The sequence below is a fragment of the Pelodiscus sinensis genome, chromosome 2 (genome assembly GCF_049634645.1).
Source record: "Pelodiscus sinensis isolate JC-2024 chromosome 2, ASM4963464v1, whole genome shotgun sequence".
In the NCBI taxonomy this organism is placed as follows: Eukaryota; Metazoa; Chordata; order Testudines; family Trionychidae; genus Pelodiscus; species Pelodiscus sinensis.
Window position 1 is genome coordinate 234,723,906 of NC_134712.1, and position 23,778 is coordinate 234,747,683.

Genomic DNA, 23,778 nt, shown 5'->3' on the forward strand with positions numbered 1-23,778 from the left:
ACATCTGATTGCCATTGAACTTGCTTAAGTACAGGTAATTTTACCAGGTGTCCTGTATTCAGCATAGGGAAGTATTATCACCCTAAGATTAGAGCATTTCTGCATGAGACCTGGAAAATACTTGCATTTTTCTCTGTTGTTTCTTTGTCTGTTTCTTTTTCTTTTTAATGAACGTGTAGTATTGTAGCCTGTAAGTGTTGTTTCCTTTCTTTCCAATGTAGCCCACACTTTGAAGAAGAGGAGCATTTTAGAGTACTGGTTAAGATGATTGCACAAGAGCTGTCAAATGGAATTCCTGATTCTGGGCATATATATGCATCTGTGAGAGCTAGCAAAACACTTACATCTGCTGGAGAGTTGCAAGAAATGTACAATGGCATGGATCAGGTAAAGGGAGAAGTGTTTTATTTAACTGATACCAAACTCTTATGTTATGCTATGCTTATTTATGCTGATGTATGTAGTACCTTCACATTTGCTGATTATTTCCTCCCTCCTTTTCAGGTCAAACTGATGAAGCGAATTGCAGAAATGTCTGACATTAAACCAGTACTACGCAAACTACCACGTATTAAGAAATATTTATTAAACAGTGACAACATGAGGTGAGATCTTGTTGGGGTTCCTTTTCTATTAAGAGTCAGAGAAAAATCTTTGTGTCCTATAAATATCTCATGTAATGCTGGTTTGAGATGTTCCTGCCTCTTAAGGGAAATAATCTGAGGGATAGATGTGATAGTATCTAACTTTAAAAACAATGAGTAGTCCTGTAGCACTTTGGAGACTAATATATATAACATCATCTGAAGAAGTGGGTTGTGCCCACCAAAGTTCATTCCCTATGGTGCCACAGGACTAGTTGTTTTTAGGGGAAATAGTGAGGTCTTGGAATCCACTTAAATGTAAAGTAGTGAGAAAGATGAGTGAAATGCTGAAGTGAAGCTGCTTGATCTCAGGCACTACAGTTTCAAAAGTTGTCATGTCTTCCTGCCTCTTCCCAGCCCTGCTTTGTCTCAGGAAGCCTCCAGCGTCCCTGGTAGTCAGGTCCCTCCTACCCCCAAGCTTGAGTAAGAGGGTGTCTTCTCCTTCCCTCCAGGAGCCCTTATTTATACAGCCCCAGCTGGGCCCTATTTGGCTTTATCTGCCTCAGCTACAGGCTATGCCAGGGGTACTCAACATGCAGCCTGTGGTGTTGTTTGGGTTTACAAAGGGCTCAATGCGCAGCCCACAGGTGGGATCCTTTGAACATGGCCTCCACTGGGAACATGCTCCATAATGGCGAGTCAGTATAATGGTCTTCTGTTGATATGCGTTTTAGTAGCTACATTCCTGCACTGTCATTTCTCATTAAAAGTGCTGCCATATGGGTGGAAATTGGGTAAATATTACATTTTATTAATATCAGCAGAACTGACTTAAATGGGGCCTGCATGTTGTATAGTCTTGCCTTAACCTTTGTATTCATGCCCGTCAGTGTGAAAGAAGCTATTTGCAAATATTTGAATATATTTGCATATGAATGCAACCACACTTAAGTTGCAGCTCTCAGCATGTGCTGTGAGTATCACTGTGACCCCCAGGGCTTCCAAAGTTGAGCAGCCCTGTGCTATGCTCTCTCAGCCTTCTCCCAGGGCTGGTTTTTAACCGTTAAAGGGCCAGTGCAGGACAGACGCCTCCATCTCAGGAAGTAATAAGCTTCTGAATGTGTTAATTTGCAGAATCATAGAATACTAGGACTGGAAGGGACCTCGAGAGGTCATCGAGTCCAGTCCCCTGCCCCGATGGCAGGACCAAATACTGTCTAGACCATCCCTGATAGACATTTATCTAACCTACTCTTAAACATCTCCAGAGATGGGGATTCCACAATTTCCCTGGCAATTTATTCCAGTGTTTGACTATCCTGACAGTTAGGAACTTTTTCCTAATGTCCAACCTAAACCTCCCTTGCTGCAGTTTAAGCCCATTGCTGCTAGTTCTATCCTCAGAGGCCAAGATGAACAAGTTTTCTCCCTCCTCCTTATGATACCCTTTTAGATACCTGAACATGGCTATCATGTCTCCCCCCCTCCCACCCCCAGTCTTCTCTTTTCTAAACTAAACAAACCCAATTCTTTCAGCCTTTCTTCATAGGTCATGTTCTCTAGACCTTTAATCATTCTTGTTGCTCTTCTCTGGACCCTCTCCAATTTCTCCACATCTTTCTTGAAATGCAGTACCCAGAACTGGACACAATACTCCAACTGAGGCCTAACCAGTGCAGAGTAGAGCGAAAGAATGACTTCTCGTGTCTTGCTCAGAACACACCTGTTAATGCATCCCAGAATCATGTTTGCTTTTTTTGCAACAACATCACACTGCTGACTCATATTCAGCTTGTGGTCCACTATAACCCCTAGGTCCCTTTCTGTTGTACTCCTTCCTAGATAGTCGTTTCCCATTCTGTATGTGTGAAACTGATTGTTCCTTCCTAAGTGGAGCACTTTACATTTGTCTTTATTAAACTTCATCCTGTTTACCTCAGACCATTTCTCCAATTTGTCCAGATCATTTTGAATTATGATCCTATCCTCCAGAGCAGTTGTGACCCCTCCCAGTTTGGTATCATCTGCAAACTTAATAAGCGTACTTTCTATGCCAATATCTAAATCGTTGATGAAGATAATTGAACAGAGCAGGTCCCAAAACAGACCCCTGCGGAACCCCACTTGTTATAGCTTTCCAGCAGGATTGTGAACCATTAATAACTACTCTCTGAGTACGGTTATCCAGTCAGTTATGCACCCACCTTATAGTAGCCCCATCTAAGTTGTATTTGCCAAGTTTATTGATAAGAATATCATGCGAGACCGTATCAAACGCCTTACTGAAGTCTAGGTATACCACATCCACCGCTTCTCCTTTATCCACAAGACTTGTTATCCTATTAAAGAAAGCTATCAGATTGGTTTGACACGATTTAGTGTCATGTCAGGAATATTGTACCATGATTTATTTGGGGGCAGGGAAATAACCTAGGTACAGTTTTTTTATTAAATGCAAGAATTTATAACAAGAGCTAGTTGTAAAGAAAGAATTGGTAATAGTGGTGTGTAGAGATTACCTTTTAAAGCTTAAGCATAGTTTACTCTTTAAGACATAGTTTACTCTTTAAGACAGTAATGCCAGGTGGTCAACTGCTATAAAGAGCAAAGTCTGACACTGTTGCACAAGTTTTGATTCACTGTCTTGGGGACAAAACTGAGAATTCCCAGAGGGATTTTCTCATGGCAGTGCCCTGGTGGTATGTTGCAGTCAGAATTGTCAATACTTTCCTTATTTACAGCTGTAATTTGTGTTTATCATCACGATTGCTGGCACAGAGATCTTCTAAGATATTGCTTTAAAAAAGTGTGGAAGTATAGGAAGTAATTGAAATGTAAAAGGTTGTAAAACTGTAAGACGCATGCTACTATGTAAGGGCATTTTTTTTTAAACAGATGTTCAGTGAATGCTACACCTCAGCAGATGTCACAAGCATCTAAAGAAGTAGAACACTTTTTAAAGAGCATCACTAGAAGTAAAAAAGAAAGAAAACCTGTTCGCCCCCATGTGATTGAGGTATGCAAAACAATTTGATTTGTGAGTAAAATGTATTGTTACTCAATATTTTTGAGTTACTATACTGAGTAAGATTACTAGCAGCCTGACTATTGCTGCATAGCATGCGAATGGAAGGCTAACAGTTTGCTGAACTTCTATGGACAGAATAAAGAGGCTTGTGACTTCTCAAAGAGAAGTTAGTTCCTTCAGTATGCACAGTGACAATTTGCCCAGCTTATGTGCGCTTCTTACTGTTTAGTTATTGTTCAACTCTGTGCTGATGAAAATAACGTATAGTTCCATCAGGTGTAAATATTTTCTGGGTTGAATGTTACTCTGCTGGGCCACTAGCTATTTATCTGTTTAAGGGGTGAGTGGAGATTTTAGGGAAACTCTAATACAGTAGCTACCTTTTACCCCCTGAACATGGCAGCTTTCTCTCTTTTTATTTTTTTGGGCACATCTCTAGGCGAATGTGTAAACTCTGTGTGGCTTCAGTGGAAGGATTGGTTTTGGTTGATTTGGTGGGGGTTGAACTGATTTCAACTGTTGGGACTTGTACACTACACCCTGATTGCTGTTTCAAGTTTTGGGGAGGAGGGATTTTTTTTCCATTCTGTCATGAGTCCTACCAGTTTTCTTTAGCTGAGCTCCATTTTTAGATGCCTTCCAGAGACAAATATCTTGTGCCATGCCACTCCTCCAAAAGTCATTTAGCTGGAGAGCAACTCCTTCCTGGACTAGGACACCTAGGCTACGTCTAGATTGCATCCCTTTTTTGTAAAAGGGATGCAAATTAGACGTATCGCAATTGCTAATGAAGCGGGGATTTAAATCTCCCCCGCTTCGTTAGCATAAAAATGGCTGCCGCTTTTTTTCGGCACGGAGCTTTGCTGGAAAAAAGCCCCAGTCTAGATGCGGATCTTTCGGAAAATGAAGCCTTTTCCAAAAGATCCCTTATCCCTTATTTTAATGTAGCCCTTGGGTATGTCTACACTACAGAGTTTTGTTGGAAAAACGGCCATTTTTCTGACAAAACCTGAGGAACGTCCACACTGCAATTGTGTTTTTCTGCAATAAAACTAAAAGAACAGAGGGGTTTTTCTGGCATTTGGTAATCCTCATTCTATGAGGCAGAAGCCTTTTTGCGAAAGAGCTCTTTTGCAAAAAGGCATGTGTGGACAGGGAAGAGGGAGTTATTTTGGAAGAACAGGAAAGAAGAAAAAGCACAGGTGCCCTGGTGGCCATTCCGTCCATAGCAATTACAGCTTATATGCACAAGAGCCTCCATTCAGTCTGGACGCTCTCCTTCGAAAAAACAGATCGCTTTTTCGATGCACTTTTGCAGTGTGGACGCGCTCTTGCGGAAGAAGTTTTATTGGAAGATTTCTTCTGAAAAATGCTTTTTCTGAAAGAAGCCTGTAGTCTAGACGTAGCCCTAGGGAAGTAATATGCATTCAAACTGTTCCCTACACAACTCCTGACTATGCAAGGTAGGAAACGGTATTCACGCTCAGGTGGAGCAAATTCTAATATGACCATGGACCAAATAAGATAACTGAAATGAGCTTTAAGGTTACATCAAACAGAGGAATAACTTGGCAAATCTCTTGGGCCTCTGCACAAAAAAGTGAATTGAAAAGCATGCAGGCAGTGTCTAAAGTCTGCCAATACAGCCCTTAAGAATTTCAGATTATCATTTGGCACAGCTATTGCCCGGTTACTGATGGGATGAAATCCATTATAGTGTTTCCCCATAAGTGCAAGGAGAAAGAAGTAAACAGATTACCTTGATTTGTTGCCTGTGGGGAAAGGAGGACAAAAGGTACTCGTATGTCCCTAAGGGGGAAAGCAGGAGTTTCTGTAATATTCCTTGTTCTTACTTTTTAAACTGTCTTTAATACAAGTCCTATATTTGTAGAAGTCCTCAGAGCCCATACTTGTTGGAAAGGAAAGGCTTAATTGTTCACAAATCACAAGGAAACTAATTAATGTAAGTACTATTTGACTTGTGTATTCATATTACTGATCTTGTTGGCCCTTTTTATAGTTATTGCCATGATCAGTACTCACTAGTTCAGGGGTGGGGAACCTCAGGCCAGGGGGCTGTATGTGGCTTCTGGCTTGTCTGGATCTGGCCCCAAGGCTCAGAGCTCCCCACCTCCCAACCTTGAGGAGCCTGTGCTAGCACTTCAGCCCCGCTACCACCCTCTGCAGGGCTGGAGCACACAAAATTATGTATTTGGGGCTCCCCTCGGCTCTGGTGTGTGAGGGGAAAGTGGGGAGTGTCTTTCTCCTTCTCAGGGGCTACAGTGAGTTTTTTACTTGTGTGGCCCCCAACTGATTTTTCTGTGGGTCAGTGACCCCTGACCCAAAAAAGATTCCCCGTCCCTGCTCTAGTAACTTGGGCTTAACTGACATACATGACACCTTCTCATCCTGCACTCATTTAATACTATCCTTGGAATTTCTGGCAGTGAAACCTGACCCTTGCTTCACCATTCATGCAGTCTAAGATGAGACTTCTTAATGCTTCTTTTTTGGCTCTGCTTTGCCACGATGACTTACTTTTACTAGACGACTGTGTAAAACTAATTTATTTTATTTTTGTGGTAATTGAATATCTGAAGTTAGGTGGGAGGAATGGGTAGAACTAATTTGCATAACCCTCGCCTCTCTGCAATGACTTCAGAACTCCCCAGTAAGGTACAGGCACTGCATAACTGAGAATTTTTAGTGTGATGCTGAGGTAGTATATGTACAGCATTCCTGTGCAGTAGTAGACCAGGAAAATTCCATTATGTCTGATAATAGTATTACAAGGAAGAATGTGCAGAATTTTATTGTTTTTGTAACAGAGTGAGTGCTAGGATGAATGTTTCAGAGTCATGGGCTCTTCTTGAGAAATATGCAATGGTGTTAATATTCTCAAATAAATGGATTGTTGTAGCTCCTTGAAATCTCCTTGAAACTACCATGTTAATTAACCCAGATGCCATTTTCTCTCAGGAGCCTACCTTTCAGCCATGTCAGATGAAGACCCATTTTCTACTTCCCTTCCCAGTGAATTATGTTGGTGAATGCATTCGAACTGTTCCCTACACAGCTCCTGACTATGCAAGGTAGGAAACAGAAAGGATCAACAGTGTAACACAGTGCACAAAAATAAATCTGTCCTCGTTTTCAACTGAAAATCATTAACCAGGATGTATGCAGAAATTCTTCTTTGGTTGCTGGTCTCTGTGTGTATTTCACATGTGGGTGTGCATGTGCACCAACCGTCCAAGTCAAGAAATTCTAACACGCAGTGCAGTGCTGGCTGGCCCACATATGTGCTGTTGCTCACCTTGTGCACCAGACCTAGGACATAAAAAATAATGTTGGCTGACTCCTCTCCAGTTTCTTCTAACCACCACATGGCCCGAGTTGGAATTGCTGTGTCCACGTATTTCTCCAGCTTTTATCCTTATACATTTGTAAGTAGGTTATAGTTTATACTAGCATAGTTATTGGTATAGTTAGGGCTTTTCCACTCCATATTGGGAGCTCCTCCTCTGTGGTCTGGAACTGTGCTTTAAAGTCCTGAGATTCAAGATCTGTCTCTGCTGCCCGTGTGTAGCCATGTAGCTAAAATGTAGCCTTATGCAGTGTGTAATGTGCCTGAGTGTACCTGACTAGCAGAATGGAACACCCTAGTGCTGTTGGTAAAGATGCATTAACCAGGCTGTTTGTGTGTTGTTAATGTTAAGGCAGGAACAGAACTGTTTGCTACACATTCTTGTACTATCAGCGCTCTCTGGGTTGCCATTTGAATCTCTGGCTACATGTTCCATGTTTCACCTCTCTGTGAAGGTCACATTCTTAGTGGCTGTTACCTAAACCAGAAGGGTGGGCAAGATGAGAGCTCTCATGGCAGAGCCACTGTATACTGTTTTTCATAAGAAAAAAGGTCTGTCTTTGAGTGCCTCCTAATATCCCCTCCCCTAGCTATTTTGGAATTTCATGTCAACCAAGCCATCCACTTAACCTGTTTTCCTTCTGAAATGCCATACCTCTGTTAAGGAAACTTCAATCCCTCAACATCAGACATGCCTTAGTGGGTACTGTCTCATGCATTGGCACTGAGGCCACTTACAATGAAAATGAGTTTTCTCTACAGCCTTAGCTTTTATCTCAACTTGTAGCAGCTCATGCACTAAGCTCCAGAGGTCCCAGGTTTAGTTCCAAGTGTCGGTGTTACATTAGCATTCTACTTGCCGAGGCTCAAATCTATCAGTCTCCTATACTGACTTCTAATAGGATCTCCAAATGCGTGTGTGGGTGCCTCATTGTATGCTACCAATTGGCACATCTCCTCCACCTGACAGGTTAAGGGCACCGGAGCACAAGCTGCCTCTACAGGATCACTGCATGACGTGCCATTGCTGGAAATACATAACTGGAAGTTCTTTTGAGGCATGTGGGCTCTTTCTATAGTCCAGTAGCCACACTCGGTCCCTTTGGATCTTTTGGATTTGTAAGAAGAGGCGCTGCAGAGCAGTTTTTCCTGTATGGCCTTTTATATCCTTAATCTGGAGCATGAGGAGAACTACTGCGCATGTGCAGGCCGGTGGATGCTGCTGGTTAGAATCTCCAGAGCTGGATATTTGTGCAGTTCATATGGGCAGAGTTCTCTGTAAGCTGTGCACTTGTGCGGTCACTCAGGAGAGATTTAAATGCTTCCCAGCTGATTAACAGAGCACCCACAGCTAGCTTTTGTGATTCTATTGGTGCACATGCCTCGGTACACGTAACACTGTATTCCATACATGGATGGAAAAAATCCACACCTAAATGGAAAAGGTTAGTGGGCCACCTCTCACAAAGAACTTCCAGTTACAAGTAAGTCTCTCTGTATATTTTTGAACCACATGCATGAAAAATCCTCTAGAGGGCAGTCTTGGCACAGCTATTGATCTGATTTTGTTTAAATAATTGCCTAAAAATCACCTGCTTGTGTTCTAACACGTTTTGGAAGGGAAGTTGGAGTCCTTGGGTCAAAATCTGTCCTGTTTTTGCTCATTACTCCTGCTGAAGTCATTGTCTAAGGGCAGAGTTCAATTGCATTTAGTCCCCAAATACTAACAATGTGTCAAATTCTAATTCCCAACAAGAGATAACTCTATGTGCTCTGATCCTGTGTCTTTGAATGTGTGATGATATGGCATGTGACAAAATAGCAGGCCTAGAGAATTTTACAGGAGAGAAATGAAATTTAAACAATATAGGAAAGTTAGGGAGCAGTTATGGTAGTACTGTTCTAGTATGCAGAAGTCAAGAGAATTATTGAGTTTCATTTTCTTCTATTTTGTGCTTTAATCATCATTGTTAGTATACAGTGCTGTTAGGAATACTTCATACGTATAACTTAGATCTTTGCAAAACTTTGAGGGTAGGTTTGATACCAAACCCCATGGAGCAGATTTGATATCTCTACTTTGATCTCTTTCATTTCAGCCTTCGGATCCTTGCACGGTTGATGACAGCCAAGTTCTTGCATAGGGAAATTAGAGAGAAAGGCGGTGCTTATGGAGGAGGGGCTATACTCAGTCATAATGGAATATTCACTTTCTATTCTTACAGGTAACAATGTGTGCCCTCTGTAGATTGTGTATGTATATTAAATGTTGCCATTGTCACTCTGTGCAAATGCAGCCATCATTTTGGATTTTATTTAACTTCCCCTGCCAAACTGTAAATGAATAGCACAAGGAAGTGAGGCAGTAATAGCGATGAGAAAGAAGTGGCTTAGTACTGACATCACTGAGATCTGTCATTTGGCTCCTGGCTTTCTCACCTTCTCCCTGGTCCCCCCAGAGCCATCCCCTTATTGAGTGAGAGAGAGAGAGCTAATGTGTCAGTTGTATGCCATCTTCTCAATTGTATGCCATCTTCAGCTTGTTTCTTTCTGGCCTGGTGTTAGGCATGGGAGAAGCAGAAGAGGGGAAACGGAGAAATTTTAAGAATAGTAATTGTGGGAGTTATTGGGGTTTCTGGCATGTAGATCCTCAACTGGCTTCTCCCAAAAGCTCTTGCCTCTCCTCTACCCAGTGGTACCAGTTATGCTTGCATGTGGGGTGGAGTGTACTACTGGGGAGAGGGGGAGAAAGACCCCCCCCAGGAGCAGAAAGTGATGCTGGTGACTGAATAGATCAGAAATGGGCAGCCAAAGCTAGTGATTAGGCCACAAGAGTGTCTTAACCAAGATGGTTTCCGGTAAAAGGGTAGTTTTGCTAATTGCGCTTGCGTACATTCTTGTAGGGTGTGCCGACTGAACTGTAATAGCGCTTTGATTAGATGCAGAGGGAGCACATGGCTTTCACAGTCAGTGTTTGCAATTAGCATGCACTTCACCTCACATGCCCTTGCTTTATGTGTGTGATACTTTAGAATTACTGATAGGAAAAAAATGACATGGACGTAAACCAGTGGAATCCGGCACAACCTTGTTATATGAACAGTGGTAAACAAAATACCATGTGGGCCATATAGAGAACCCCAAAGGGCGCATGCGGCCCACCACCGGAATAGATTCTACTTTTTCCTTATGTTAACCCTGAACAATTGCTCCAGTCTGGTCTTATGAGACATGTTACTACTGAAGATTCTGCTATTCTTCTTAGACTTGAAACAGAGATCCTAACTAAGTGTTTATTAACTCCATGACTCTTTGCCAGAGATGGGGTCTCTGCCCACTGTCCTAGCCTAATTAAGTAATTATTCTGGGTCAAATGCAGCCTATCATCCTGTGAGCTAAATTTAGTAGTGTTCTACACATTTGTGTCAGCCATGCAGCAGTTGTTACAATGTAGTGTAATTTCACCAATTTGGACGTTAATAGGTTTGCAAAATGGGTGTAACATGCTGAGGCCCAGAGAGTGGGTGTAGTGAGGGGGAAAAAGCAGTTTTACAGGAAGGTGAAGATCTGCCCAATCCCACTTTATGCTACGCGATCCCCAGAACTCATGGACTAAACTCCTCATTGGGATAAGCAAGCATAACTGATATTGACATTAGTAAGAGTTAAATCTGCTTAGGCCAGACACTACATTGGGTCTCCAAATAATATCATATCATATATCCCTTTTTTTCATATGATAGATTTTTGTTTTGCATATCTGCTGAATGCCACATCTCTGCAAGTTAATTATTTATCACCTGGACTTTTTCATAACCAGCTTAAACTATTTTAATCACTACTGAATGTGGCCCACTCTGCATACTAATAATCTGTTGAAACATCTGTTGAATAAAATATTCCATATCTCAAACTATTGTGTAGTGTGCAGCTGCCTTCATCTGATATGGGGAGTGTATACACTCATGTGTGGTCTAGATGCCACTCACAGAACTTGGTACGTGATTAGATGTCTTTGAATGAAAGTCAGGTTTTTTAAAAAAATAGTTGTATTAATCATTGCACAGGAAGATCTGCAATACAGAAGTAATTCCTTCTGATTTGTTAGGGATCCAAATTCTGTATCCACTTTTTCAACATTTGAAAAAGCAGCGGAATGGGCTCAGTCTGGAGAATTCATACAGCAAGACATTGACGAAGCCAAGCTTGCTGTCTTTGCAGCTGTGGATGCTCCTATAGCTCCTTCAGACAAAGGTATGTTCTGTCTTCTTATTCCCCCAGCGTGGGAATTAAATATTTGCTCGTTTGGGAGAAAGTGAATGATTCATCTAATTCCTTTCACAAGTTCATGTTTGTCTTCAGTGGATTTTAACATAATGATTTCAATTTCTATTAAACAGCGTGCTGCTACTGCTAACCTTAAAGATCATATATTTTCTCAGTCTAAAAAAAAATTACACCTGTTCTAGCATATAGGAAAACTCTTGATCTGTTAGTTAAATAGGTCTATTGGTTAAATGGAATACTTGGCAAAAATAAGTATGTAATCCATACATTTTCCAGGTGAGCACGTTGGTTCTGAATTTGCTTAACCTCTCTGCTTCAGTTTATCTGTGTTTAGAGATGAGGCAAACATAAAGTTGTTTTATCACTTTGGAGATTCTTGAAGAAAAGTACAAAGTAAAATTAGCTGCATATTTGGGTGTCATGATGAATTGTAGCTTGTTCATATTTTCCTTTTAGAACATTTTAAAACACAGTTCAGAATAGTCTGTAGTTTGAGAAAACAGCTCTCCCCACTGAATAAATCCAAACTAAAACTTAAAATTAAGGCACCTACTCGACCTCTTACATATAAATAAAGGCACACTAAAGTTAAAAATCAAAGTGTGTTTGTAGAGGGCTATTATAAGTAAGGCCATTAGCTTATTAAATGAGAGAACTTCAAAAATTGTTTACTTTTCTCCACTTCATGTCCTTTTTTTAAGTCAGGTTGGACAGTGAGATAAGTCTAGGTAGGCACTGCCAGTTGTCAGGTGCTCATATATGAGCAACATGCTGGTAGCTTGTTAGAGGATGATGATTCTCATCCTTTGATGCTTGACCTGCTTGGCATTCTGTGCAGTGCAGAGGTTATTCTGGAGTTGTTCATGCTAGTCTAACTGGTGTCAGGCAAAGCTAATGAAGTGCTGAAATTAGCATGTTCCTAAGGAGGGAGGAAATGAATGAGGCTCCCTTCCAGCTCCATCAGTAAGATGGAATTTAGAGGAAAGGAAAAAAAAACTACCCATCAAATCTCTCTTAGTAGCTAGAATGGGAGAAGAGACTGTAGAGCCATAAGTATATGGTTATCCCTTAATGTTCCCTGTATTGGGTCATAAGTTGCAGCATCAGGTCCACCTGTGATTATTTTGAACCTATGATTGCTGAAATGATTTCTGTATGTCAGGTATCTCTATTACAGGATTTCTTATGAGTATATGGAAGCATTTGTTTGCAGAATTATGTAGACCGTACACAGAGGAAAAAGAGGGGTCACATCTTTGCCTTAGCTGCATTGACTAGAGCTGGTTGCAAAACTTTGACAGAACAACTTTCCTTTGGATAACAGTGGTTGTTGAAATCAAAACCTTCATGAAACCTTCCCGGGTTCACCAAAATTCTGTTTTGGGGGGAAAAAAAGAGAAGAAGTTCTGACTCTATCAATATGTCCCAATTTGACACTTTTGAAACAAATATAGATTTAAAATACCTTTTTTATTTGGGGGAGGGAGGTTGTTTTTGTTTTTTTGTTTCTTGCATTTTTGTGATAGAAAGTTTTGATTTTAACTCATAATTTTGTCAAAATGGTTTTTTAAATCTTCCACAAAATGGAACATACATTCTCTGCCCAGCTCTAGTCTTGGCACTGGTTAACAATTAAGAGTTTTTACTTTTTTGACAAGCCTAGAATTGTGACCATGTTAACTAGCATTATTAATTCTCTCACAGCCTATCCTGCTTTGTGGTACTGTATGCATGTATATTATTTTTATCCTTCAATGTTTAAGACTGAGTACACTTACCAATTCACCTTTTTACTTTTAGGAATGAATCATTTCTTGAATGGTATCTCAGATGAGATGAAGCAGAAACACAGGGAACAGCTTTTTGCTGTCAGCCATGATCATCTGGTTGATGTAGCAAACAAGTGAGTTTGTGCTCTTTTTAGAAATGAAAATTAAACCCAAATTAAAATCCAAAATAGCTGATAAAGGTTTGAGAAACCCACCAGTTTCTCATGGCCTGTAGGATTGCAAAGTATTTTTTGTACCTGCTGCCATAACATCATCATGCCTGTAAAAGGAGTATCACCATTTAGCTTTTTAGTCAGCATTTTGTTTGTGAGCCTCTTTGATCTCTTAATTAGCCTGAGATTGCTGTTTTGACTGGATCAGAAATTGTATTATTTCATCTCAAACAAGATGGCTCCAGATTGATCTATGGAGATGAATTTGCATGTCTAGACTCTATTTTACCATTTTTTGCCTGCTTATAGATGTCTAAATCTGTTTCTCAAACTTTCCAGATTGTCATCTCTCTTTCAGGAGTCTGATTTGAATTGTGTACCCCCCAAGTTACAGTTCACTTAAAAATTGTTGCTTACAAAATGGGATATAAAAATACATATATCACAGCACATTCACACTGAAAAAATTGCTTAACTTCCTAATTTTTACTATATAAAATATAAATTGGAATATAAATATTGTACTTATATATGCGTGTATATTATATGGAGCAGCATAGACAAGTCACTGGTTTTTTGTAGCCTGTGGTAAAACTAGGCAAATATCTAGATGAATTGATGTAGTACCTGGAAGGCCTCTGTGTATCCTTTAGGGGTACATGTACCCCTGGTTGAGAACCTCTAGTCCAAATTATATACTAAACCATACTGAATTATATATTACATCTGCATATGGGCCACCAGGATTGGAATCTTGTCTCCAGGATGTAGAGGCCTCTACCAGAAGTTTCTGTTTTAGAGATTTGCACCTTTCTCTGAATACCTGCTGAGCAAGTATGCATCATGGAGGAGTTTCTTCTAGTATTGTTTAATCACAGTCTGGCTCACACCCTCTCTGACCTTTTTATCCTATGCATTCTAATTGTGAGTCTCATTCTTATTCATAGAAATAGAAAGTCCCTCTAAAAGATTGTTAGTTGTCCCACATGGGGTTGGAGAGCAACATCAGGATGAAAGGGCAAAGGTGGGCAACCAGTGACCTGTGGGCTGCAAATGGCCCATCAGGATAAGCTGGTTACAGGCCATAGACAGTTTGCTTACATTTCCCATCTGTAGGTATGCCCCCCACCCCCTCTTTAGCTCCCAGTGGCCATGGTTTGCCAATCCTGGCCGATGGGAGCTGCAGGAAATGACGTTAAGCACGTCCCTGCAACCTGTGCTGCTTCCTGCCACAGGCTACCTACCACTGTTATAGGGTTTCAAAGACTCTCAGTCAGTAACCATTTATTCTTTGTCTGGGCTGAAGTGAGGTAGAGTTCAGCCTGAGAGAAATGGAAAGATCCACTCACATGGGCAAAAGAGGTGGTAGAGTATGTCAGATAAACCTGACATTGCCCACCTATTGTCATCACAACTGAAAAATATGAAGACGTGTCAAACTATGGGAGAAAGAGATGTTTTTCAGATATTTCAAAACAAAAGTTGAGTAGCTCAAACCCATCAGTTTTAGAAGTAGGCATATTGGGTACAATGTTGCCCTATGAACACTTGACATTGTGTATCTGTTTTCTCCCTTAACGTCTAAGGTACATTTTACTCTCCTCCAATATGCATAGTATGATTTTCAGCCACGGGGGATGCAGTAAAGGGGGGAGAAACCAATATGATCGGTCTTCTCAGTTTTTCACTATTCTACTTGTATGATACATGCCACTCACATTTTTATTTATTAGCATCATGGCCTTTTTGCATATATATATGAAAAGCTTTAATTCAGAAGGTGAAGGGTTTTGTCCGAACATGTTAGGCTGCTATCAGATTGAGTATAATGTTACATGTCAACATAATTTGTCTCTCTTGCAGATACCTTGCAGGCGGGAAGAGCACGCGAGGACTGGCTGTACTAGGTCCAGAGAATCCACACATTGCCAAAGATCCATCCTGGGTCAAACGATAACATTTGTTATCACTGATAGCCCTTGTTATTGAAAATGGCTTAAAAGAAATAAAACAAGCCAATTCATAAGTGACTAAGGCACATCAGAATTTTTAATTTTTCTGTTAAACTCCAAGCCAAAGGTCATTACAACATCTATACTCCACATGCACAGTTCATCTGTCTTTCCTCAAAGAAATTCTCTGCTGAAGGTTCGTATCTATAACTGCATTGTATTTAAGAATGAAAACTATTAGTCCATCTCTGACTGAACCAAATCTTCAGTTACACCATGAATACTAAAATCCATATTTTTAGGCCACAGTAGTAAACTTCTAAATATACAAAATTATTTTTAAAAGCCAAACACTTGAATTTTAAAATGTGTTTAGCTTAAATCATGTTGTCTTACAATATCTGTATTTTTAAACCTCCACTATTGGACATAAAATAGGTTTGTTACACCTATAATGGTACTTTGTCTTTCCTAGTGTGGTGAATTATGCATTATTAAGTTGTATAAAACTCGGTTTGTCCATAACTTTTATTGCTACATTGTATTCTGCCTATATTGCCACTTACATTGTTAATGATAGAGTAGCAGTGTTGGATCAAGTGCAACTCATGGCTAATAACAGCTGCAGGAGGATGAAAATGGGGTTTAATAATTTATAACACAGCTATTTTGATGCAGCGTCTACCTGTGACATTGGGCCGGTCATTCTTTCTCCCAGTAGTAAATGGAATTCTTGGGCTGCTGTTTTCTTCTTACAGCTAAATGCTGTGAGACAGCCACAACTGTCTTGGAGAAAAAACTGCTGTGTCAACGTAACTTACCCATTGTGGTTATATCCAGTTATCACAGATGTTTCATTTGATGACTGAAAATAGTCCTGGGTGTAATTAAGGGTTAGTTAGCATAGCCTCCATAGGTATGTCTGCACTGCTGGTTGGAACGAGCTTCTTAGCATGGGTAGACAGACTTGCTTCACTTTAGCTAGCATGCAAGATGAAGAGTGAACGTTGCAGGTAGCTAGCATGAACTTCTTCCAGAGCAGCTGTAACTACCCTATTTTTAGTTCATTTTTTTTTCCAGTTTTTCCTGTTAGTCTGTAACTCGGCTATCCCTCTGAAGCTTATCTGCTTCACTGTCTCTTCTTCCTTCCCTCCATTTTTTTTCCTTCTCCCCTCCTTCCCTTATTTATTCTTTGATCTGGACTTCCAACACTCCTGTCATCTAAAGTGGGTTGTGCCCACGAAAGCTCGTGATACCATCTACATGTTTTTTTAGTCTTTAAGGTACTACTAGACTATTTGTTGTGTTTAAAGTTTTTCCTGTTAGACTAACTCGGCTACCCCCTCTGAACCTATTTTTAGTGTGATGGATCATATGAAGCAAATAAGTGTCTCTGTCCATTATGGGGGACACGCTGCCTGCTGCAGTGTAGATTTACCTAAGGGTACATCTGCACAGCAGCTTGAAAGGGGTAATCCCCAGGCAGATTTACCTTAAAAAGGAATATTGCCATGATGGTTTCGGCTAGCTGAGTACATACCAGAGAATTGGGCAGAATCATACGTGGGTGGGTAGCTTGAGCCACCAGCCATTCCACTGTGGCCATGCTGCTATTTTGAGCATACTAGCTTGGGTCAAGCAAACAGTAGCTAGGAATCCTATCTCCCAGCTGCCATGTAGCCATAGCCTAAAGGAAACCTAGAAGAGGTTAACAGCTATCTTTGCAGGTTTAGTGTTGCCTTTAATAGTAGTTTTTAGTGTTTTACTTCCTCTGTGGGGGAAGTATGTGGGATAGTTCAAATTAATGCAACTTCATTGTGAAGATGCAGCACAGAAAAATATGCAGATGCGCCCTGCACTCATTTCCTGCTCCCTCCTACAAGCGACGGAGCAGTTATTTGCTTCCTTTTAGAATGCAAATAAAAGCTGCTTCTACTTTCTACAGAGATGGTCACCTGTTGCCTAAAAACTAATGAATGCAGCTGATAACTTGAAGACACACAGATGGTTTGCAACAGTACTTTTATTTCACTTTGGATACATAAATTCACTCTGTAACATGACACAAAACTAGCCTTCTACATATATTCTGAATATAGACACTATCTCTGAGATAAAGTGCGCTAGATGAATGACATATCACTCTGAGTGCATAGAATTGTGTTAAATGTAAGGATCAGGCCGGTAATTGGTATTTTGTAAGTTAGGTGCTAGGATCTGCTTTAAACCTACGATAACACTGGGCAAGAAATGTGCGTGACATCTGCATTTCTGAATTCACATAAAGTGCTGGTACAATAATTTAAATGTTACAAACAAAGCTGTAATCAATATTCTAAAGCATTGTTACGCACAAGGTAGGTCTATTACAACTTTATCTAAAATGATGGTCTCTTCTTAGATGGCTCCAGTTTCCATTTCTTTGGGGCTGTGCCTAGCTACATGCTCTAGTTGACCTGAATCTGAAACGTCATAGCTGGTCTTGTATTTGGCTAGAATTTTCATCAGAGGTCGAAGTTTCAGCCACCACTGTTCCTTGGGAATTCTGTGCCTGTGCAGAAGACGGGGAGGGGGGAAAGGTCAAAGCTATTCTGTGTAAATCACCCCACTGCTGGTATCCCTAAAGTCCAAATTCACAATTAAGGTTAAAGTAGTTCTTAATGACCAACTTAAACCATTGATCTTGAGGTTCCTTTTGTGAGTAATAATGCCATCTACTCACTGAGGCCAGGTCTTCACTTAGGGTATGTCTAGACTACAGGTTTTTTTTTAAAAAAAGTGGCCTTTTTTCAAAAAAACTTCCCTTGCATCTAGACTGCTGCTGTGTTCTTGAAAGAACACGGCAGTTTTTTCAACCACGGAAAACCTCATTTTACAAGGAATAACTCCTTTTTTTGAAAGTGCTCTTTTGAAAAAACGCACTATGTAATGCAAACTCTGCTTTTTTTGAAAGAGAGCATCCAGACTGCCTGGAAAAACTCTTCCATCTACTTCCTTTACTACTCATGACCCTCTGTGGAGTATCAGTGGTTGAAAAGACTGCTAAATCAAACCCTGAAAGATTGATCTCTGGAGTTTCAATCTTGGGTAAATGTAGACCTGACCAGATAGGACCATAGAAAAAGCATTTTCTAACATTTTGGGGAAGAGGGGTTGTGGCACACAGTAAATTATATTCTTTACTTCTTTCCTATACTTCAAATTGCCTTATAACATGCATGAATTCCATCTCCTCCCCATTTTGCTATGTTGCCAGCTAAACCTTCCAGATAAGCCAGCTCAGACACAATTTACTATTTCTGTGTGGCAACACATAAGGACCTCATTGTACAAAGACTCTCTCTACTCCAGAGAGCTCAAGTTAACAATTAGACAAAATGCAGCAGGTTAATAAAAATGTGAGAGGGTTAGGGACACAAGATGCTAATAGAGGTGTCTGAGTATGCATAAATTAGATGTCGTAGTCCTAGGCCTAAACAGTATCAGATAGCCATTTGGAGGCATTGTGATGGAGGCATTGCGAAAAAGACAGGTTGTGAGGAGGGATCTAAGAGGACACAGTAGTAATTTTGAATTCTCACAGGGAGCTCTTCTCAGGCAAAGAGGGTAGTGTGGAGAAAGCATGAAATTGCTTGAGGGATAAGCAGATAAGGGCATATTCTATGGCCACCATCATGGGCCTAGTGTGATGCTGAAAGGTTCAGGCTATGCTGAAAGGTTCAGGCTATTGGTGAAGTTTATTTGAAGAGGAGCAGGGAAGAATGGAGGTGAAAGAAGGATTGTATGTTGTACACTTGGCCCCACCAAGCTTTCTTCACTTACTCAAAATCTGCTTCACCCTTAAGCTCAACCACAGGTTGGAAAAGAAGATTGCGTCTGCGCATTCCTAGCAAACAAACTGTGTCATCAGTGTTGGCAAACACTTTTCCTATAAAAATAAAAAAGGAAATGTTATTTTTCTGAGGGAGAATGATCCTTTTCTTGTAATGAACCAATAGAACTAGGAGTGGAGTTTATAGCAAGATTTGTAATTTTGTTGAGTTACTTAAGTCAAAGTAAACAATGATAGCATCTGAATTAGTTTTTTAACAGTGTTAGGGAAACATCCTCTCTTTTGTGGTTTATTAGTTTTAATGATTGAGCAGTAAAGATGCAATGTATTTAATTAATCATCAAATAAGTAATGCAACCTTAACTTTCAGTTTAAAATTAGATTACAGTAAATATTGCTTCATGAAGCTGAAGAAATAAATCCTAAAGAAGACATATTACCTTCTTCTGTGTCCCATGCAGCCACCAAGAAACGAAACCAAAAAGAATATATGTTACTATAAAACTATCAATTTCTAATTGCATAAAAACTAGTTATCCTAGCAAATCATAACAGATGCAGTGAAACTCCTTGTTTACAGTATCGAAATATCTTCAGGAGTCATTTTTTGTCACTGGTATTGTGTTTCTCGATAACAATACTCTGACAAAGCCCAGGTAAATTGATAAGACTGCAAGAATAACATTACAACCACAAACACTACACAGGTAGTCCATTACTGAATTGAAAGACTCCACAAACATCTTGAACCAATAGACAGGCTGTTTTTTCTAGTGTTAACATACACACACAAAAACGGTAAACAGCCATAATTTTTTCTGCACCTTTGCGGTAGGTTTCTCTCAGTTTCTTGGAGATCCATTGTACTGCTTTTGCAGAGATTTTTGTCCCAAAGTTCCTGTCAAATGGGGAAGGTGCTCCACCCTGCCAAAATGTAATATGTAATTGGAGATTAGTTGCAATTCCGCACCAACCAGGAGCATTCTTGTCTTTCTGTTCCAGTAGTCATCTCTGTACTATGACTGTTGTTCCTCTCATCTTCCTTCACCTCTCCATTGTTTTTAAACATACTATTGCTTGTCTTAGCCCCAAAATTCCCAATATGGGAGTCTCAAAGGGACTTTACCCAGACAGTTTGAGATACTAGCTCTGGTTCTATGATGCGCACATAAGGACAGGCTCAATTCCCATTAAAAGTCCATGAGACTTAGTTACCCCTCTTCAGCAGAGTGCTTATTTGCATGGATTTTCTACCTTACTTTTGCAAGGACTCCGATTGAATATTGCCTGACCAATGTTCACTACTGGAGCAGCATGGCACACTGCCCCTTCCAGTAATAGGGAGAGAGCCAGAAAAGTAATACACAAAGAAGCAAAGTACAGAATAGAGAGCTATTGAAGGAGCAAACAGGTCTGACCAATGCTTCAGGGGGCTGTAAAAGGTGGAGGTTATAATCAAAGAGCTCTATCAGCCAGTAGCTACTAGGTGGGTGCATTTATAACACTGTTACCAAACAGACACAGAGGATTTAGAATTCTGGGACTGTAGGACTTGACAAAATAAAAAAGGTACAGTTACTTACTAGCTTTTATTCCAGCTGACAAAACAGGGCTCTTAACTGGATCTAACTTTATGCTCCTTATGTGAAAGCAGATTCTACTGTCATTCTATGTATAGTGTGTTTTGGGTGCATTTACTTTTAATTCTAAATACAAGCGAGCCAAGCAGCAACAGTGTCAATATTCAAATAGCTAATGTGCTTAGATGCAAGGCAAGGAAGCTGTGGTATAATTCTGGCACTGGTTGCTTTAAGACTTCAAAGGGAAAATGTGATTTTTTTAATAAAAACTTGATGGCTCGTATGAACCAACAGATTCAGTTATTTCCCCTAGACCTGCCCTCCTTCCCATTGTAAGTTTCCTGATTGTCATTAATAGAATGGCAATTTTCACTCTTCTCCAAAAGGGGGAAGTGAAAAATGAGCACAAAAGTTCTCTAGGAACAAAATCTCTCTTTTAGGAGTGAGAGGCTCCTGCACTGGCAGCTGCAGGGAGGTTTTGTAGGAATCAATGAGTGGGCTATTGGAAAACAACAGCACCTATCTTTAAAAAACAGAGATGGGAGAACAAAAAAGGTGACACAATAAAAGAGGGAATTTGCAGCAATTTCCTTCTGCAAAACTGCCCCTCCCCCAAACAAACAAACAAACGGGGTTGAGAGTTGATGGTAACAATGAAAGAAACCCTTGTTGCTATTCATTCTGTGTAAAGCAGGGGTGGGGAACATTTTTTGGGTTGGGGCCTGCCGACCCACAGACAAATCAGTTGGGAGCTGTGCACAAATGAGATTTTGCATGCTCCAGCCCTGCAGCAGAGTCACGGGAGAGGGGGGTAAGAGGGTGAGTCACAGGGAATGGATCCAGGCAAGCCAGGGGCCGCATCTGGAAAGAGTACAAAGTGCATGCAGGAAGGACGACTTGAGCCTAGTCCTGCAATGATGCTGGCAGTTTGCACACACCAAATTAACCTTACTGCTGTATACAGAAGGAAGTCCATAACCTTATTTACCTGCTGCATGTGGCCCAGTACATTCTTTCTGCAGTCAAACACGCCTTTTCCTTCCTCAGAATATAACTGGTAGATAAAGTCAGTTGTGTAGTTCTCATTGCTGTTCTCATTCCTATAACAAAACAAACAAAAAACCCCAACAACACACAAGCCAGTTGAAAACCAGATTTAACTTCCAGACCTCTTCACAGAGGCACAGCCACTGAGGGAGAAGACATGTCCCACAAGTGACAACTCTTATCTTCTCGCCTGCAAATGAGTGGCATGGGTTTTGTATTTTCATCTTCCTTCTTCCGCTCCAACTCTCCCACAGATTTGGTTTGCACATAGTTGAGTCTCTGCTCCTCCACAAATCAATACTTTGAGGCTACATCTACACTGCAGGGTTCTTGCGGAAGAACTGTTTTGTGCAAGGGTGCATCCATACTGCCATGTGCTTTTTGCACAAGAGTTATGCTTTTGCGCATCCATGGCAGTGTGGACACTCTCTTGCTCAAGAAAGCTCTGATGGCCATTTTAGCTATAGGGGTTTATTGCGCAAGAGGGCTTATTCCTCATGGGGAGAGGAATAACTCTTGCGCAAGAAGCCCTCTTTTCCGACGCTTTACTGTAAATTTACTTGCGCAAGAACGCGCGTGCAGTGTAGACGCTTTGCAAGTTTTTGCGCAAGAACTGGGCCCGCTGTGTTACTACAGAGATCGTAGGAGCTGCTGAACTATAACCTCTTCTCCGACACACAGCCAATGTTATGCTGTGCAAACGTGAGGCTGCCCCCTCACCTCTTTTTAATGTCTCAGTATACTGGAAGTGCATAGGTGAATACATTTGGTGACTTCTTTCTATAACTGTTTATCTCCATGCATGCTGAAAAGAGATGCCCATGAAAGAGGTGGAGGTCACAGACTGACAAAGGCAGTGTACACTAGGATGAAAGGTGTGATTTTAAAACATGTTAAGTAATTTGTTAGAGGTCTTTGCAGACAAGACAATTTGAAATTTGAACCTTTGTCAGCCTTATCAACACTAGGATTTTGACATGGGACATTAATGGACATATTTTAAAACACTTTGGCTATGTCTACACTGCCCCCTCTTGTGCAAAAAATATGCAAATGAGGCAAAGCGTGAAATATCGCCATGCCTCATTTGCATAATTAATGCAGCTCTGTTTTTGCATGAGCCGTTTTTCCTCTCTCTTTCAGGAAGAATGGCTCTTGCAGAAGAGGGGGGTTTTGTGCAGAAACTGAGCCTAATTAATTATACAAATGAGGCACAGCGATATTCCACGCTTTGCCTCATTTGCATATTTTTGTGCAAAAGGGGCAGTGTAGACATAGCCTCCATTTTTCCTAGGAAAGATCTGGCCAAGGAGAAACAGTTTTGCTGGGCTAAAGAGCACACTTGCTCCAGTATCAGAGCTTAAACCATAATATTTGCAGAAGAAATGATAGAAACTCTGGACTTCAGATTAGATATTATAAATTCTCATATGTTCCCACCATATGCCATGCTGATCAGCAATTGCTTAACACACTTTAGCACCATTTTTGTCACAAAATGTCCAGTACTTGATAACTAATGTCTCATGAGTTATTTATGGGCTTTGCTTGCAGCTTCAGAACTGTGATCGGTTGTGTTCATGTGTGGAAGAGTTCAAAAGGGCTAATCTTCAAGACAGTAACTCAGGGGTGGGCAAAATCTGGCCCATGGGCTGGATCCAGTCCACAGCATTAATCCGTCATGGGTCACCACCTTTATATTTACTTGTGTATCTGCAGCTATCAGGTGATCACAGCTCTCCTTGACCGTGGACTGCTGTTTGTAGCCAATGGGAGTGGTGTCCTGGTCCACATTGCTTCCCACCACCAATTTGCGACCAACCAGAGCTGTGCTCACCTGATACCTGCAGAGGCACAGGTAAACATAGCAGTGGTAGCTCACCAAGGGCTAACCCTAGCAGGTTGCCTTTTTTTTATTGCCCACTCCTGCAGTAACTGAACCTTCTTGAGGTTCTACTTGCAGAGGTGGGCCTTGACCTGAGGTTTTGAGAAGCGGTGTAATAAAATGAAGGGAGACCAAGTTTCCATTCAATGAATGGAGACCAGAATCTGCCCTAAGGGGCAAACAAATAGTTCAAAACCATCATCACAGGGCACTATGATTAAAGCAGGGGGGCAGCTAATCAACTTGCAATTGACACACAGGAAACATTTATTCA

The 23,778-nt window shown here is 40.8% G+C and overlaps 2 protein-coding genes across 4 annotated transcripts in view; one reads left to right on the forward strand and one right to left on the reverse strand.

Annotated features, from left to right (window-relative positions):
* The window catches only part of PITRM1 (pitrilysin metallopeptidase 1), a 47,188-nt gene extending 31,950 nt beyond the window's left edge, over positions 1–15,238 (forward strand). Inside the window, exons 19-27 of the mRNA XM_075922708.1 lie at positions 222–387; positions 505–605; positions 3,480–3,600; positions 5,504–5,575; positions 6,592–6,704; positions 9,079–9,204; positions 11,088–11,233; positions 13,067–13,169; positions 15,072–15,238. Of these exons, the coding sequence (XP_075778823.1) occupies positions 222–387; positions 505–605; positions 3,480–3,600; positions 5,504–5,575; positions 6,592–6,704; positions 9,079–9,204; positions 11,088–11,233; positions 13,067–13,169; positions 15,072–15,165 (1,042 nt within the window). The 3' untranslated portion in view covers positions 15,166–15,238. The remainder of the gene's footprint in view (positions 1–221; positions 388–504; positions 606–3,479; positions 3,601–5,503; positions 5,576–6,591; positions 6,705–9,078; positions 9,205–11,087; positions 11,234–13,066; positions 13,170–15,071) is intronic.
* A 1,927-nt stretch (positions 15,239–17,165) lies between these two features.
* Positions 17,166–23,778, reverse strand: part of PFKP (phosphofructokinase, platelet) — a 93,910-nt gene continuing 87,297 nt past the window's right edge. For all 3 annotated transcript variants that reach the window (XM_075922711.1, XM_075922709.1, XM_075922710.1), the window contains 4 exons: positions 21,561–21,672; positions 19,817–19,916; positions 18,983–19,088; positions 17,166–17,711 (listed from right to left, as the gene is read on the reverse strand). In XM_075922711.1, coding sequence (XP_075778826.1) covers positions 17,558–17,711; positions 18,983–19,088; positions 19,817–19,916; positions 21,561–21,672 — 472 coding nt within the window. In that variant the 3' untranslated portion in view covers positions 17,166–17,557. The remainder of the gene's footprint in view (positions 17,712–18,982; positions 19,089–19,816; positions 19,917–21,560; positions 21,673–23,778) is intronic.